Here is a 15959-nt window from a genome sequence, read left to right on the forward strand (position 1 = left end):
GAACAGAGGGACATAGAGTTAGAGTGATGTGCAAAAGAAACAAAGGTGACGTGAGAAAAATCTTTTGTGAATAACTAGGATGTAGAATGCACTGCCTGGAAAAGTAGTGGAGACAGGCTCAGTTGAGGCATTAAAGGGGCCACTGGATGAGTATTTGGCTATAAATAGAGTACAGGGATGTGGGGAAAAAGCAGGAGACTTGCATTTGGTAATGATGCTCATTTAAAGAGTCAGTGCAGGCACAACAGAATCCAATGGAGTCCTTCTGTGCTATAACACTTCTATGATTCTGTGAAAAGATGGGAAATATTTAAAAATCAATTTAAAGTGCTCAACAAAAAATACATTCAATTGGGAAAGAAAAATGGCTGCATGAAAAAAATAACAAAAATGTTTATGGATAGTCTTAAAAGAGGAGGTTAAAACATTGCAAAGAACAGTATTGCTCTGAGTAAGTCTTAGAAACCATCAGGATCCCAACAAAAAGTTACTTGAAAAGGATATTTGAAAACAAATTAGCTCGCAAGGTGAGAAACAAGTTTTAAGACATTTTGCAAGCATATAAAAAGGAAGAGAGTAGTTAGAGTAAACATTGACCTTTTGGAAGCAGACACAGAGACAATGAACACTGTTTTTGGTCTGTATTCACAGTAGAAGACACAAATTATGTACCAGCAAGGGAACAAAACCTAGGAGGAGTGGGAGAGTAACATAGGAGGAGCAGGAGTGAGGAAATTAAGGTAATTAGTACCTGCAAAGAAAAGGTACTAAAGAAACACATGAGACCAAAATCTGAGAAATCTCAAGACCTGATTTCAGTGTCCAAGAGTTTGAAAAGAGATAGTTGCAGAGGTAATAAATACATTGGCTGTGATTTTCAAAAATTTTCAAAAATTTCTTAGACTCAGGAATAATCCTTACATGTTGGAAGTTAGCAAAAATAACACAAATATTCAAGAAGGGCACTACAGACCAGTTATCCTGACATCAGTTGTTAGGAAGTACTGGAGTCTATCATTAAGAACGCGTAGGATAATTAATCAATATAGTTTTGCAAAACGAATATTCGGCCTGACAAATTTCACAGAATCACTAGTGTGGAAACAGACCATTTGGCCCAAGAGGTTCACACCGACCCTACAAAGAGTAACCTGCCCAGAACCATTCTCACTCTACATTTTCCCCTGATTAATGCACCTAACCTACACTATGGGCAATTTTGCATGGCCAATTCACCTAAGCAGCGCATCTTTGGACTGTGTGAGGAAACCAGATTACGCGGAGGAAACTCACGCAGATGCAGGGAGAATGTGCAAACTCCACACAGACAGTCGCCTGAGGCTGGAATCGAGCCCAGGTCCCTAGTGTTGTCAGGCTACAGTGCCAACCATTGAACCACCATACCACCCTGGGCAGCATGCTGGTTCAGTGGTTAGCACTGCTGCCTGACAGTGCTAGGGACTCAGCCTAGCTTCCAGCCTCGGGCAACTGTATGTGTGGAGCTTGCACATTCTCCCTGCATCTGTGTGAGTTTCCTCCAGGTACTCCGGATTCCTCCCAAAGTCCAAAGATGTGCAGGTTAGGTGAATTGGCCATGCAAACATGCCCATAGTGTCCAGGGATGCATAGGTTAGGTGCATTAGTCAGGTGAAATGTAGCATGATAGGGTAGGGGAATGGGTCAGGGTGGGCTACTCTTTGGAGGCTCGGTGTGGACTTGTTGGGCCGAATGGCCTGTTTCCACACTGTTGGGATTCCATGATTAAATATATTAGCATTTTTTGAGGGTGTAACTGGTTGAGTAAATGATGGGAACAAATAGATGCAGTACTGGGATTTTCAAAATATATTTGATAAGAGACCAAACAAAAGATTAATACACAAGCTAAGAGCCCATGGAGTTAGGGCCAATATATTAACATAGTTAGAATTTTTTAAACAGTGACTAGGGATAAGTAGGGTTTTCCAATTTGACAAACTGTAAATGGTGAAGTGTTGCAAGGGTTAGTGCTGGGGTCCGAGCTATTTTCAACCTACATTAATAATTTTGTTGAACCAATGGGGAGTAATGTATCTATGTTTTCTGATGATACAAAGCTAGATGAGGATGCAAAGAGGCTGCAAAAAGATATAAGAGGCAGGTGAAGTGAGTGTACAGGAAGCTGACAGATGCAGCAATTATTGTGTGGAAATGAGAGGATATTCATTTTGGTTATATGACTAGAAAAGCAGAATGTTTTTCCAAAATCCTGAAGGCCAAAATGGTGAAACACAGGAAGTTAGCATAAAGATGCAGCAAGCAATGAAGACGGGAAATGGCAGGTTAGCTTTTATTACAAGAGGGTTCAAGCACAGGCATTAAGGAGTCTTGCTATAATTGTTCAAGGGCTTTGGTGAGACTACATCTTGAATATTTAATCCAAATTTTCAGGAAAGTATATACTCGCACTGGAGGAAGTACAGTGATGATTCACTAGATTGGTCCCAGGGATTAGAGGAACCTTTTGATGAGAGGTTGTGTAAATAAATCCATATGTGCTGGAGTTTGGAAAAATGAGAGGTGATCTCATTGAAACATTTAGTATTACAAATTAATCTGATGGATAGATTCAAACAGGCTGTTTCTGCATCAAGGGATGCATCAAAACATAGAAGTTAGAAGTAAGTGTAGCCATTCAGGTCCTTGAGCCTGCTCCACAATTCAAGCAATCATGGCTAATCGGATTATAGCCTCAACTCCACTTTCCTCTCTGCTGCCCACAGCAGTCGACTCCCCATGTTGATCAAACATCCATTTAACACTGTCATGAGCACATTTGATGAGTCAGCCTGCACTACTTTATGGAGAAGAGAATTTCCACAAACAATTCTCAAAGAAAAATTGTCTCTTCATCTGTGTCTTTGCAGAGATGCCTCTTGTTTTTACATCCATAGTGCTAGTCTCCCTCACAAGAGGAAACACCCTCCCGGCATCCACCATTTTCTAACCCCTCAGGGTCTTGTGTGTCATCTCACCCCTCAAAACTTCATTGGTACAGCTAGCCCAATATTTACCCTCGTAGAAAAACAGTCTCAGCCCAGGAATGATTAGAATTAATCTGCTTTGAATGAAATTATATCCTTTATCAAACAAAGAAAGAAAAACAGAAAATAGTATTCCAAAAATGACGTCACTTATGTTCCTATAAAGTTGCAGTAAAATGGCCCAACTTTTATATTCCATTGCCCTTGTAATAAACGGTAACATTCTATTTGCCTCCCTAATGATGTACTGTACCTGCAAACTGACATTTTATACTTAATTTATCACCACACACAGGTTCCTCACAGTTCTGCATCTCTCTCCATTTAGATAGTATACCATTTTCCGATATTTTTGCAAAAACAGACTAATACACCATTTCCAACATTATTCCCCATTTACTAATATTTTGCACATTCACTGAACCTGACTACATCCCCTTGCAGACTCCTCTTCACATCATAATTTCCTACCTAGCTTAGTCTCAGTGGAAAATTAATTATCATGCAGTTGGCTTTTGCTTCCATGTCATTGACGTAGATTATAAATAGTGGAGGCCCTAAAATTGATTCCTTTGGCACTCCACTAGGTACAGCCTGCCAATCTCTTTATCCCTACTCTCTGCTTCTTGTTTGCTGACAAATCCTTTACCCATGCCGCATGTTGTCCTTTAGACCATGTGCTCTTGTGTTGTGCAACAATGTTTGATGTGACACCTTATCAAATGCATTGTAGAGATCCAAATGCACCACATCTGTCAGTTCCTCTTTGTTCTCTTTCACGTGCCTTACGTCTTCAAAAAATGAATAAATTAAACGTGTTTTTTCTTTCAAGTTGATGTTGTCTGATCACATTTATGCTTTCTAAGCATCCTGCTACAAGCCCCATAATGATATATTCTATCAACTTCCCTAAGGCAGTTGTTAGGTTAACTGATTTATAATTTCCTGCTTTCTTATAAAAGGTGCACAGTTTCGAGATCAGCTAACAATAACTGAGCAGAACAGAAATGTCTTCAATCAAAGTATTGCGACTGTTTGGAATTCTTTACCCCAGAGTGCTGTGGATGCTTGTCATAAAGTACACCCAAGGCTGAGATAGACAGACCATTGATTTCCCAGTGAATCATGAGGTATGAGGAGTGGTCGGGAAAGTGCAGTTGAAGCCAAAGATCGGCCTTGATCATGTTGAATGACAGAGTGAGTTCAATGGGCCGAATGGTCTACTCTTTCTCGTATGTCTTAAAGTCTTTTGTTTAATTTGACTGAAAGAGGCTGAGGGGCCGTGCACTTTCATAGGATTTCCTGCTACTTTCCCAGCAGGGAGATTATTTGGATGACTCATGGCTCACAATGCTTCATTTTCTTTAACAAAAGAACAGGCTTGAACTGTCTGGAGGCCGAGAGCAGTGAACACCATGTCCACCCACATAATTTCTCAATTGTTCCAGTGCCCTAAGGAATTGAACTCTTGTTTCCAGGAAAATGCCATGAACAACACAGGGAAAAGAAAGTCAGATGGGTAATACAAAAAAAAAAGTTGTTAAAATAATGCTCTTGAAATATTTTTGTTCATTTGTTATAAAAATACTAGGAGTGTGCAAAGAAAAAGTGGTTTGAGTGACTGTCAACAATTCCCAACAATCAATGAAGAGTCCATTCACTTTTCAATTGGCCACAGAAGGGTTGTGTCCCAGGAGTATGGATAAATTGGGAGCCAGATGCCTGGATGGAGAAGGATGGTGGGCTGGATGTTGTGAAGGTGTTTAAAACAAAGGGATGACCCCTCCAGGAATATGATGACCCATTCCGACAGCCATATCCCAACTGCATGATAGTTAATTTTCCACCTACACTGAGCTAGATAGAAAACTAAGTTGTGAAGAAGAAGTAGAGTCCCATATAGACCCCAACTCAACTCCCAGTCAGGCTCCTAGGTGGAGACTGGGGCCCTGGCAGACAGCTCTCTAAAGAGTGGACGTGATCCAGATTCTCTCAATGGAAGGAAGTATGTCTTGCTTGGCAGCAACAGTGGACAGAGATAGCTGAGTGGATCAGTGCCAGGAATTTTGCTGCAAAGCCTTGGAAGCAATCCAGAAGCAATTTCAATGACCTGACTCCGATTCTTTGAAAGTCATCCCAGGTCGAGGACAAGACGCGATGAGAGGAGAAGACTTTCTTCTTGAACTATTCCACCATTGTCAGAAGGTAAGACAGCTCTTCAAATCACAATCACAGTACTGCTTGTGTCTTATTAATCAGGATATCTATGTTGTACAGATTAACCACACAGAATGATGTTCAATAAGCATATCTAATGTAGAAAAATCAACCCTTTTGGCCCAACTGAAGGTATGTTTTTAGTTTCATGGAAAGGATGAAGATAGAAGTTAAGATGTAACAATAAATCTATTCAAACCTTTGTTGAAATCACAGTTGGGGCATTCTGCGTCATTTAGGTTTCTACAGTATAGGAAGATGCTGAAGATTTAGAGACACCACTGTACAGGTTCAGTAGAAAGCTGCTTGATATGAAGAAACACAAAGACACACTTGAAAAATGTTTTCTCAGTTCTATTAGAACAGAAGAGATGAAGTGATAATTAAGTTGTGGTCGGGCAGACCAGACAAAGTATTTCTGGGGGTCTGAAGTTCAGAAGCAGGGGACCTGAGTACAAGATTGAATGTATAAAATAATGGACAGAGAACAGGAAAAAGCTACTTCTGTTGTGAAGCTGCTTTGAGGTTGTGGAATTCACTAAGGAGCTGGTAACGGAAATGAAGGCAATGTCAGCATTTAAGAATAGGTTAGATAGGTTAGTCAAGGAAAAGGAATAAACTGAAATATGGAAACAACATAGACACGTGGGATCAGAATGGTTGTTTCTAGGAAGCACTGAATGATCGAACTGTTCTCCTGTAACTTAAGTAGAATCGCAGGTACTACAAGTTTCAAAATATTTGACAATGACTCATCTGTGTGCTGTTGATGGGCTGCTGGAGGGTTTGGCAAGCTCGCTCTGGTTAATGCAGGTAATTTCAGTACCATTCTATGTGTTGATCAGACTGCTGTGTTGCAGTTTACTGAGGGTCTTCCAATAGACACGTTCCATTTGATTATCACTGTCAATGTGTTCATAGATCTTTGGTCCACCAAAAGAAAGATTTTTACATGATTCAGTCTCTGAATATATATTATAGATTAGCCTACTTTCTATAATGTTCCTGCAATAATAACTGAGAAACAGGAATATGTCATCACTGTATTATTTTAACATTTATTGTGAATTCTGCTCTCTTTCTGTGTCCAGGGACCACACACAGCCCACAGTGAACAGGCAAAGAGACCAATTCAAATTCCAAGTTTTAGGGCACAAGCTGGCTCAGTTGAATGAATGGCAGATTTGAAGTTCCATCCACATTCCAGCTTGGCTGGTTGCAGAACCTTTAACCTAGTACGGTAAAAGGGCCTCAGACTCCCCAATTCTTCCTCACAGTTGCATCCTCTGAATTCTGGTAGTATCATTGAATGTGTCTGCACTTTCTCCAACACTCCAGTAACCTCTTTGTGAAATAGAGACCAGATTGGACGCAGTACTATGTGTGGTCTAACCAAGGTTATTTTTGCCTTTGGCAATTCCTCCCTGATCTTCTTTGCCCCTCACCCTTCACCAGTTTTGCTTGCCCCTTAGTAGCTTTTTCAACTTGAGTTGCTAATTTCGTTGACATAAATTTCTGTATTAAAAGATCTCTTTGCTCTTCTACCTCATTTAGTTCCTGCCCTAATATCTCCTTATATAACTCAATGTGATAAAGAACAAAGAAAATTTACAGCCCAGGAACAGGCCCTTCAGTCCTCCAAGCCTGACCTGATCCAAATCCACTGTCTAAAACTATCGCCCAATTACTAAGGACTGCATCCCTCTGCTCCCCACCTACTCATGCATCTATCCAGACGCACCCTAAATGAATCTACCGTGCCTGCCTCACTACCTCTGCTGGCAACGTGTTCCAGGCACCTACTGCCCTCTGTGTAAAGTACTTTCCATGTGGATTTCCCTTAAACTTTTCACCTCTCACCTTGAACGTGTGACCTCTCATTGAATCCCTCACCTTGGGAAAAAGCTTATCTCTCTCCACCCTGTCTATATTCTTCATGATTTGTAGACCTCAATCAGGACCCCCTCAATCTGCTTTTTTATAATGAAAACAATCCTAACCTACTCAACCTCTCTTTATAGCTAGTACCTTCCATCTCAGGCAACACCCTCGTAAACCTTCTCTGCACCCTCTCCAAAACGTCCACATCCGTATGATAACGTGGCAACCAGAACTGTACACAGTATTCTAAATGCAGCTGAACCAAAGTCTTGTACAATTTTAACATGGCCTGCCAGCTCTTATACTCAATACCCCGTCCGATGAAGGCAAGCATACCATATGCTTTCTTGACCACTCTCTCCACCTGTGCAGCCAACGTCCGGCTACAATGGACCCGAAGCCCCAGATCTCCCTGCTCATCAACCTCCCATGGCTCTTCCACTTACAGTATAATTCGCTCTAGAATTAGAACTTCTAAAATGCATCATCTCACATTTGCACAGATTGAACTCCATCTGCCATTTCTCCGCCCAACTCTCCAGTCTATTTTTCCTCTATTCTTTTTCAGTCCCCTATGTTTTCTGCTACTCCACCAATCTTCATGTCATCTGCAAACTTACTGATCAGACCACCAATGCCCTTTTCCAGATCATTTATGTATATTACAAACAACAGTGGCCCCAGCACTGATCCCTGTGGAACACCACTGGTCACTATCATCCATTTTGAGAAACTCCCTTCAACTATTAATCTCTGTTTCCTGTTGCTCAACCAGTTCTTTACCCACCTAGCTAGAACACCCTGTACACCATGTGACTTTACTTTCTCCATTAGTTTCCCAGGGGGAACCTTATCAAATGCCTGACCACAGTCCATGTATATGACATCAACAACTCTTCCTTTATTTATCAACTTGGTCACTTCCTCAAGGAACTCTATTAAGTTGATAAGACATGATTTCCCCCACACAAAACCATGTTGCCTATCACTGATAAGCCCATTCTCTTCCAAATGTAAATAAATCCTGTCCCACAGTATTTTCTCCAGCAACTTTACCACCACCAACGTCAGGCTCACTGGTCTGTAGTTACTTGGAATATCTCTACTACTTTCTTGAACAGAGGGACAGCATTAGCAATTCTCCAGTCTTCTGGCACCTCATCTATATTTAAGGATGCTACTAAGATATCTTAGTCAGGGCCCCAACTATTTCCTCTCTCACCTCCCTCAGCAACCTGGGATAGATCCGACCTGTCCTGGGGATTTGTCAACCTTAATATCCTTTAGCCTACCCAACACATCCTCCCTCCTTATATCAACATGATCCAAAGTAAACAAACTTCACTCTCTAATCTCAACATTCATCACACCCCTCTCCTCAGTGAATACTGATGCAAAGAAATCATTGAGAATCTCACTCATTTTCTCAGGTTCGACACAACCTGACTTCTTATCCTTTAATGGACCAATCCTTTCTCTAATTACCATCTTGCTTCTTATATATGAATAAAAAGCCTTGGAATTCTCCTTAATTCTGCTCGCTAAAGTTATTTCATGACCCCTTTTAGCCCGTTCGATTCCTCGTTTAAGATTGTTCCAACTCTCACGATATTCTCCCAAAGCCTGTTCTATTATTAGCTGCCTGGATCTTATGTATGCTTTTCATCTTGTCTCGTCGCCACAATTTCTCCTGTCATCCACGGTTCACCATATTTTGTTTTATACCTTTTTTGCAAACTCACATCGAATGTTTACTTACATTAAAGGTGCAATATAAATACAAGTTGTTGTTGTCAATTTTTTGTGAATTTTCACTACATCTATGACAACGTGTAACATTAAGATGTAGTGCCTAAACCGAATGAGGCATGCTAAACGGGATGCAACTGGCAATTTATAAAACTTCTACCCAATTGTATTCCAGCCTTCTTATGATGAAGGCCAATATTCCATTTGTTTGTATAACTTTTCTCTTGTACTTTTCCACTAGCTTTTATTGATTCATGTACCTGAATTTTCAAATCTCTCTGCTCTTCCACAGTTCCTGGCTTTTCACTATTTGGAAAACATTCTGATCTATCTTTTGCAGGTTCAAAATGGATGACCTCATACTTTCCCACATCAAGCATTATCTACTTCATGCCATCCATCACTGCAGCTCCACAGCTTTCCCTTTCTGCTCTACACTGATTACTTTGCAACACAACCTCATATCACCAGCAAACCCAGATAGCTAGCTTTCCCTTCATTGAATTGATAAACACAATGAAAAGCAAAAACCCCTGAGGGACACAACGACTCACATCCTGTCAATCCTGGTGTAGCTGTGTTCTGGAGTAAACTGGACAGCTCATGCTACCCTTCCTATTATATCATTGTACTTTTATTTCACGTCCCAGCCTGATGATTCTGAGCCAGAGTTACTCAAGATCTTGAATTGTATTCTCTATATAATTTTACTTTGTTGTTTACATCCAATTATCTGTGTTGTACTTATAGTTAATTTTATCCATTCAATAGGTTACATTTCATAAATAGTCTAAAAACCAGACAAAGTTCTCCTGCAGAATTTTCCATTATATTCTCTACTCCATGAGAGTGGAAAGGAAATAAATATTAATTCTAAAACATTCTTTGTAAATTTGATGATAGAAAAAGCACAATGCTGAAAAAAAAATCTTTGAGGGACTGTGTGAGAGCCACAGGAGGGGATCTTGCCTTACTACTATAGGAACTCACACATGTTACAAATGCACTAATTTGAAACACAATCTTAACTCCTCGTTAAATATATGTGAAATTTTACACCAATTTGTATCACATATAGACAGGGTGGTTAAAAAGGCATTTAGCATGCTTGGCTTCATTGCTCAATGTTTTGAGTAAAGGAGTTGGGAAGTCATATTGAGGTTGTTAAGGGCATTGGTGATGTCTCTTGTGTCTCATTCTGGTCACCCAGTTATAGGCAAGATATTATTAAGCTGGAAAGGGTTCAGAAGCAATCTACCAGGATGTTTCAGATTTGGAAGGTTAGAGTTATAAAGAAAGGCTGGATAGGCTGGGATTTTTTCACTGGAGTGTTTCACTGGAGGTTGGGAGGCAATCTTATAGAGGTTTATAAAATCATGAGGGGTATGGATAGGGCTAATGATAGTTGCCTTTTCCCTTGGATAGGGGATTTCAAGATTAGGGGCACATTGTTAGGGGGAGAGAAGACAGTTTAAAAAAGACATGGGGGCAGCTTTTTTACACAGAGAGTGGTTCGTGTATAGAATGAACTTTCTAAGTAAGTGGTGGATGTGGGTACAATTACAACAGTTAGAAGACATTTGGATAAGTATATGAATGAAAAATGTTTGGAGGGATAAGGGCCAGGAGCAGGCAGGTGGGACTAATTTAGTTTGGGATTATGTTCAGCATGGACTGGTTGGACCGAAAGGTCTGGTTCCATGCTGTATGACTCTATGACTATGATCTCTTACTCCTAAAGCATAATAAGACAAAAATCTGCACCAATCTTAAATATTGATAACATATAGAATACAACAATGTTCTAAAGTGAATAATTTCTTTGAAAAGGACTACAAGGTTTCAAGCCACAAGAGAATTGGAAGTAGTCAGATTTAAAATGAGTGTGCAAGTTTTATATTAAAATAAATAGCTTGTATCATTAACTAAAATGATGGAAATGTAATCCAAACAACATTGCATGGTGCATTTTATTCAGTAATCTTTGGGATCTGTGTATATCAAAGCTGATGGGAGATTAGAGAAAAGAATTGACTTTATCAGATTCATAGGAAAGACCAAATCTAAACCTGCACACTTGCAAAACTGCAAAATATTAGTTAACTCGACAGCAACTCAGAATGTACAATGGAAATAGCACAGTGTTGAAAACAAAACTGTTTGAGGGACTGTGTGAGAGCCACAGGAGGGGATCTTGCATTACTGTCACAGGAACTCACACATATTACAAATGTTGAACACAGAAATGAATCAGTTGCTGACTGGAAATTATTCTGAAACTTTCATTCGGCCTTAGTTGCAAATTTACCTCGGAGTTGGACAGTTGAGGTTTCAATTCCCACTCCAGAGTCTGCACATAGTATTTGATGACTTTCAATAGTCCTGAAGGATGTTAATGCTGAGCCCCAGCATTATTGCAAAGGGAAGTTATCCCCAACGTTTGGGCTGATATTAGTCCCAGTCAACACCTAAACTAGATTAGTTAATCAGTTACCACATTGTTGGTTGTGACAGCTTGCTGTGTACAAATTGGCAGTTGAGTTTCATACATTGGCAATAGTAATTCGCACTTTCAAAAATGTTTTGAGACATTCTGAAGTTAGAACAGGTGCTATATGAATGCAAGTTCTTTTCTCTTTTTAATATTTAGTTTGCTGAACGCAACCCCAATCCAATGAAGGACAGTTAAAGAAGATTTTATTCCAAATCAGCAGTTGAAATTACAGCAATTTGCAAAGACTACCAGAACAACAGCAGGTACATTTCAGTAAATGACAATGGAAAGGTAAGTCAGATGCATACGTGCCCCAGAGGTTATCTCTAACTAGCCTCACTTTGTCACTGAGTTTTGCAGCTTGATATTTGGGATGGTTAGTTAATTCAAGATACAGAAATAAATTAACGTTTAAAACTCTGAACCTGGTATCAGCCCCAGTCACAACACGGCCATTGAACTAAGGGTGGAGAAAACATACCGAGGCGTTAAGACTATTTCTTCGCTTAGATCCAGAATTCCCCAAAACATGCCAGCACTCTGTTATTGAAAATAAACCTACTGGCATCAATAATCTTGGAATAACAGTAACAAATGAAACCTTGAGTATTGACATCGGGTTAAAATCAGAAGCGATAATGAATTCCTAGGTCAGCTCCATTGAGTGTTAGCGACAGTGATACCCAGAGTTAACGCAATGGTCTAACAATCGGTGCAAGATCAAATCTCCACCACATTGTCATCTATCGGGAGGTAGCGTTCAACAGTCTGAGTCAACCCCTGCCATAGAAGACACAGCGAGCGAACAAATCTGCAAATTCAGCAACGGATCCACAGGAACTAGTTTGCTCTGTTCTCTCTGGGAATGTCAGCGTGCAGCTCCGTCCCCCCACCCCCCTCCAAATATCGCACTCCCCTGAACTGGCGCGCATCTCTGTGCTCTTCATGTGATGTGAGAAAGCCGGAGCTTGGAGAACTACAGTCGAATTGCAAGGGGGGAGAGTCTGGGGATGCATTGGGGTAGCAGTGATGTCGGGGCTAATGTTGGGGTTCACTATAAGGCTGCCTTCTGGTTTCACATCTCGATCCGGGATGACGACTTGAATGCTGCTGCCAATTCATCAAACTCAGCAGATCTGCAGCAGCTGTGGAGAGAGCAAGTGTGAAATGTTTCGGGTCTAGTGACCCTTCTTCAGAAGACCCTGCAGTAAATGGATATTGTTTTTGTGAGGTGTTTGGAGGTAAAGTGTGACGGCGGTGAATCCGACACGCTCTGGAGTTGATTGCTGACTGTTGCTGAGTCCTTTTAAGGCCGAGAGGGCAGTCTGCAGCGAATGTCAGGGTCGTGGGGATTTGGAGAATGGGGAATGGTTACTGAGTGCAGGCTACACACACACACACACACACAGAGACACACACAGAGACACACGCAGACACACACACAGAGACACACGCACAGAGAGACACACACAGACACACACACAGAGACACACGCACAGAGAGACACACAGACACACAGACACACGCACAGAGAGACACACAGACACACACGCACAGAGAGACACACACAGACACACAGGCACAGAGAGACACACACAGACACACAGGCACAGACACACACACACAGGCACAGACACACACACAGACACACACAGGCACAGACACACACACAGACACACACAGACACACAGGCACAGACACACACACACAGACACACACAGAGACACACAGACACACAGGCACAGACACACAGACACACACAGACACACACAGGCACAGACACAGACACACACAGACACACAGGCACAGACACACACACACAGACACACACAGACCTGCAATTGTCTTAAACACGAGGGGCTGCTGAGTACCCCAGACTTTGATGAAAGTTTCCGATTGTGATTTGTCCTGGCTTTAAGTTAACATAAACCATTCAGAGGCACCACGAAGCGGACACCCAATAACGTATGGGCAAGGAAATTGTAAACACGAAGTTGAAAAAACCCCACACATTTGATCTATCTGACATACAGAGTCAAGGCGGGTCAATCAGAATGGGTTAGCTACATTAAGCGGGTAAACTATGTATAATATTGTATTTAGTACATTACTGATTCAAACCACAGCAGAAAACGTGTGTCAATGTATTCCTGGTAGAGATGAACAACAGCCACCGTTGCAGTACTGAAATAAAATAGTTTATCACAGATAAAGTTACATTGTCCTGTGAATAAACCGGGTTCAGAATTTGCTTCGTTTATTTTTTCTAGTCACTTTCTGAGACGGAGAGTAAAACTTGTTTCTTTTTAAATTTAACAATGACTGTTGGTATTTCAATGACAACCAAACATCTAAGACTCCGACTCAACTCTCTCATTCACAGTCCGGAGGAAACGTCAGTATTTGTTACCTTAAGTACTCCCCTGTCCTGGTTGGGTGTCAGATCCTCGGCTATCCGATCCAGCTCCGCAGCCTGAGCTTCATGCTCGGACTCTTTCAGCTCCTGGCCGGTGGTCATCATTCAGCAAGAGCCAGTCACTTACTGGTTTCCACAAACTGCTTCGTCTTCAGCCACTCGCTCTCGGTAAGCTCTGTTTGCTTCCTGCAGAGCTCGGTGCCCGAGCCGCTTCCTTGTCCCTCTGCCTCCTCTTAGCGCCGCTCTCCGGGGGATTATGGAGACAGCTCTATCCCAGCATTCGCGGCGCGGGTGAAAGTGGCCTATTCCTGTCCCGGTGCAGTGAGCAGATGGGGGTGGAGTCATAGGAGAAGGGGCTTCCAACTGCTGAATGGGGAATGGGAGAGAAGGAGGGAATCCCAGAGAGAGGAGGAGTCCCATGGAGAAGGAGATCCCAGGGAGAGAGAATTGCAAGTAAGGTGTATTAGGATATGTATCATTAATGGGATCCAGAAGTTACAATGTGCAAATAGGTAGTAACATTCATGGTGGACAGATCTCAAGACACGTTAGAGCTGTCTCAAGGTGAGTCCTATGGAGAAGAGTTGTCTCAGGTCATTCCAAAAACAATTAACGACAAAGGTGTTCTTGTGAATGATGTTTCTGGTGCCAAGCCTCATTTACTGCCAATTCAAATTGATACCCAGGAGGACCAGCTGCATGGTTTTCTATTTATAATATCTGAGGTTAGGACCACGATTAGAGTCCATACCCATGTTTTAATGCCGTGTGGCGAGTTTCTGGGATAAAGTAGCAGAGTTCAGAGGAGCTGAAGAAACAATCTATTTTGAACGAAACAGCTGCAGGAGGGATCAGCTAAGCACATATTAGGACAAGTGACCAAAAGCTTTGTCAAAGAGGCAGCTTTCAAGTAATGTCTTAAAATGAAGACTTGTATTAATATAGCATGATCACCAGTTGTCCCAAACAGTCAATAAAATACCTTTGTAGTGAAATCACTGCAGATGTAGAAAGCTTTGCAGACAATATGCAGGCATCACAACGCCGAATAAAAAGCAATATGATAATGAGCAGATGGTATTGTGGTATTGGTAATTCTCCCTGAACTGAGAGAAAACAGATTCATTGCACTCTGACTAAATCAGGCTAAATGCATGGCTTAGTTTGAGTTTGCATTTTGTTCAGTATGATATTGTTTAGCATGCCTGGTCTGCAAAGTGTGGGGGGCTGGGGAGGGGGTGTGATGGCTGGTGATTTGGGGGATTTAGAGGATTTGAATTAATTGTCACATAAACTTACAATATTAAAAGCTTGTGCAATGTACCTAGTTCATGTTAACATCTACCCACTAAAAAAAATTAATCTTCCTTCCATTTGATTCCACTTAATTGACTGACCAGAGCTGCTCCAATTTTAATTGAGTCATTGGACTTCTACAAGAGCAACCTCCTCATATACTGTACAAGGATTGAAAGTGTGGGTCATAACACAGCAACACTGTATTTTTTATTAGAAATTGTTTAATGCCTTTATTTTGTAACCTGTAAAGAGTTAATATCAGAGATTCATACAGGATTTCTCAAAAGCCGAGTTCAGATCCAAACATAAATTGCTAACGTTACGGACAATAGGAAATGAAGATGCCAATTGGCCAGTGCTACAGTGTGCAACAGCAATTCCAAGTGAATACGGCAAATGCAGCCTTTTGACACAGTATGATGTCAAAGAGATGTTAGTACAAATCAAAGGTCTTGCCTGGGATAGTGGATTTGATTGGCAGTATTGTTTGCGACCTTTGAGAAAGGGCCAGGGAATTTATTAGCCATGGTCCTTTGATAGACAATTAAAATCCAAATTTCCCTATTCTGGATTGGAAACGTTTACTGAATTCAGTTGGCAATTTCCTGACACAATGTTAATTGTTTGCTCCCACCCTTTGCTCAGTGCAGCATTAAATACAATGCAACAATAGCCTTTCAAAAGGTAACCCATCAATCAAATTTACCTGATTCCTGTCGGCAAAATTAAAAATAATTTTGAAATTTAAAAAGTTAAATTCGGCAGCCAGTTATGCATGAATTCTAATCAGGTGAATCACAGGAAGTGCTGTCGAGACATTTCTACCATAGTTAGTCAGTTTTGCACAAAGTGTGTTGTATTGTGGCCATGGAGATGTGTC

The 15959-nt window shown here is 41.1% G+C and overlaps 1 protein-coding gene and 1 long non-coding RNA gene across 2 annotated transcripts in view; one reads left to right on the plus strand and one right to left on the minus strand.

The window, feature by feature from the left end:
- The window catches only part of LOC122563305 (peptidyl-prolyl cis-trans isomerase FKBP5-like), a 244226-nt gene extending 230151 nt beyond the window's left edge, over positions 1–14075 (minus strand). The window contains exon 1 of the mRNA XM_043717019.2: positions 13775–14075. Coding sequence (XP_043572954.1) covers positions 13775–13885 — 111 coding nt within the window. The 5' untranslated portion in view covers positions 13886–14075. The remainder of the gene's footprint in view (positions 1–13774) is intronic.
- LOC148145159 (uncharacterized) lies at positions 12256–13611 on the plus strand. The gene is made up of 2 exons (XR_015750961.1): positions 12256–12991; positions 13118–13611. It is a non-coding gene; the product is annotated as an uncharacterized LOC148145159 (long non-coding RNA).
- Positions 14076–15959: the final 1884 nt, after the last annotated feature.

Source organism: Chiloscyllium plagiosum, unplaced genomic scaffold (assembly GCF_037043375.1).
Source record: "Chiloscyllium plagiosum isolate Xiang-an unplaced genomic scaffold, Cpla_swu_hap1 HiC_scaffold_26, whole genome shotgun sequence".
NCBI classification, from domain to species: domain Eukaryota; kingdom Metazoa; phylum Chordata; class Chondrichthyes; order Orectolobiformes; family Hemiscylliidae; genus Chiloscyllium; species Chiloscyllium plagiosum.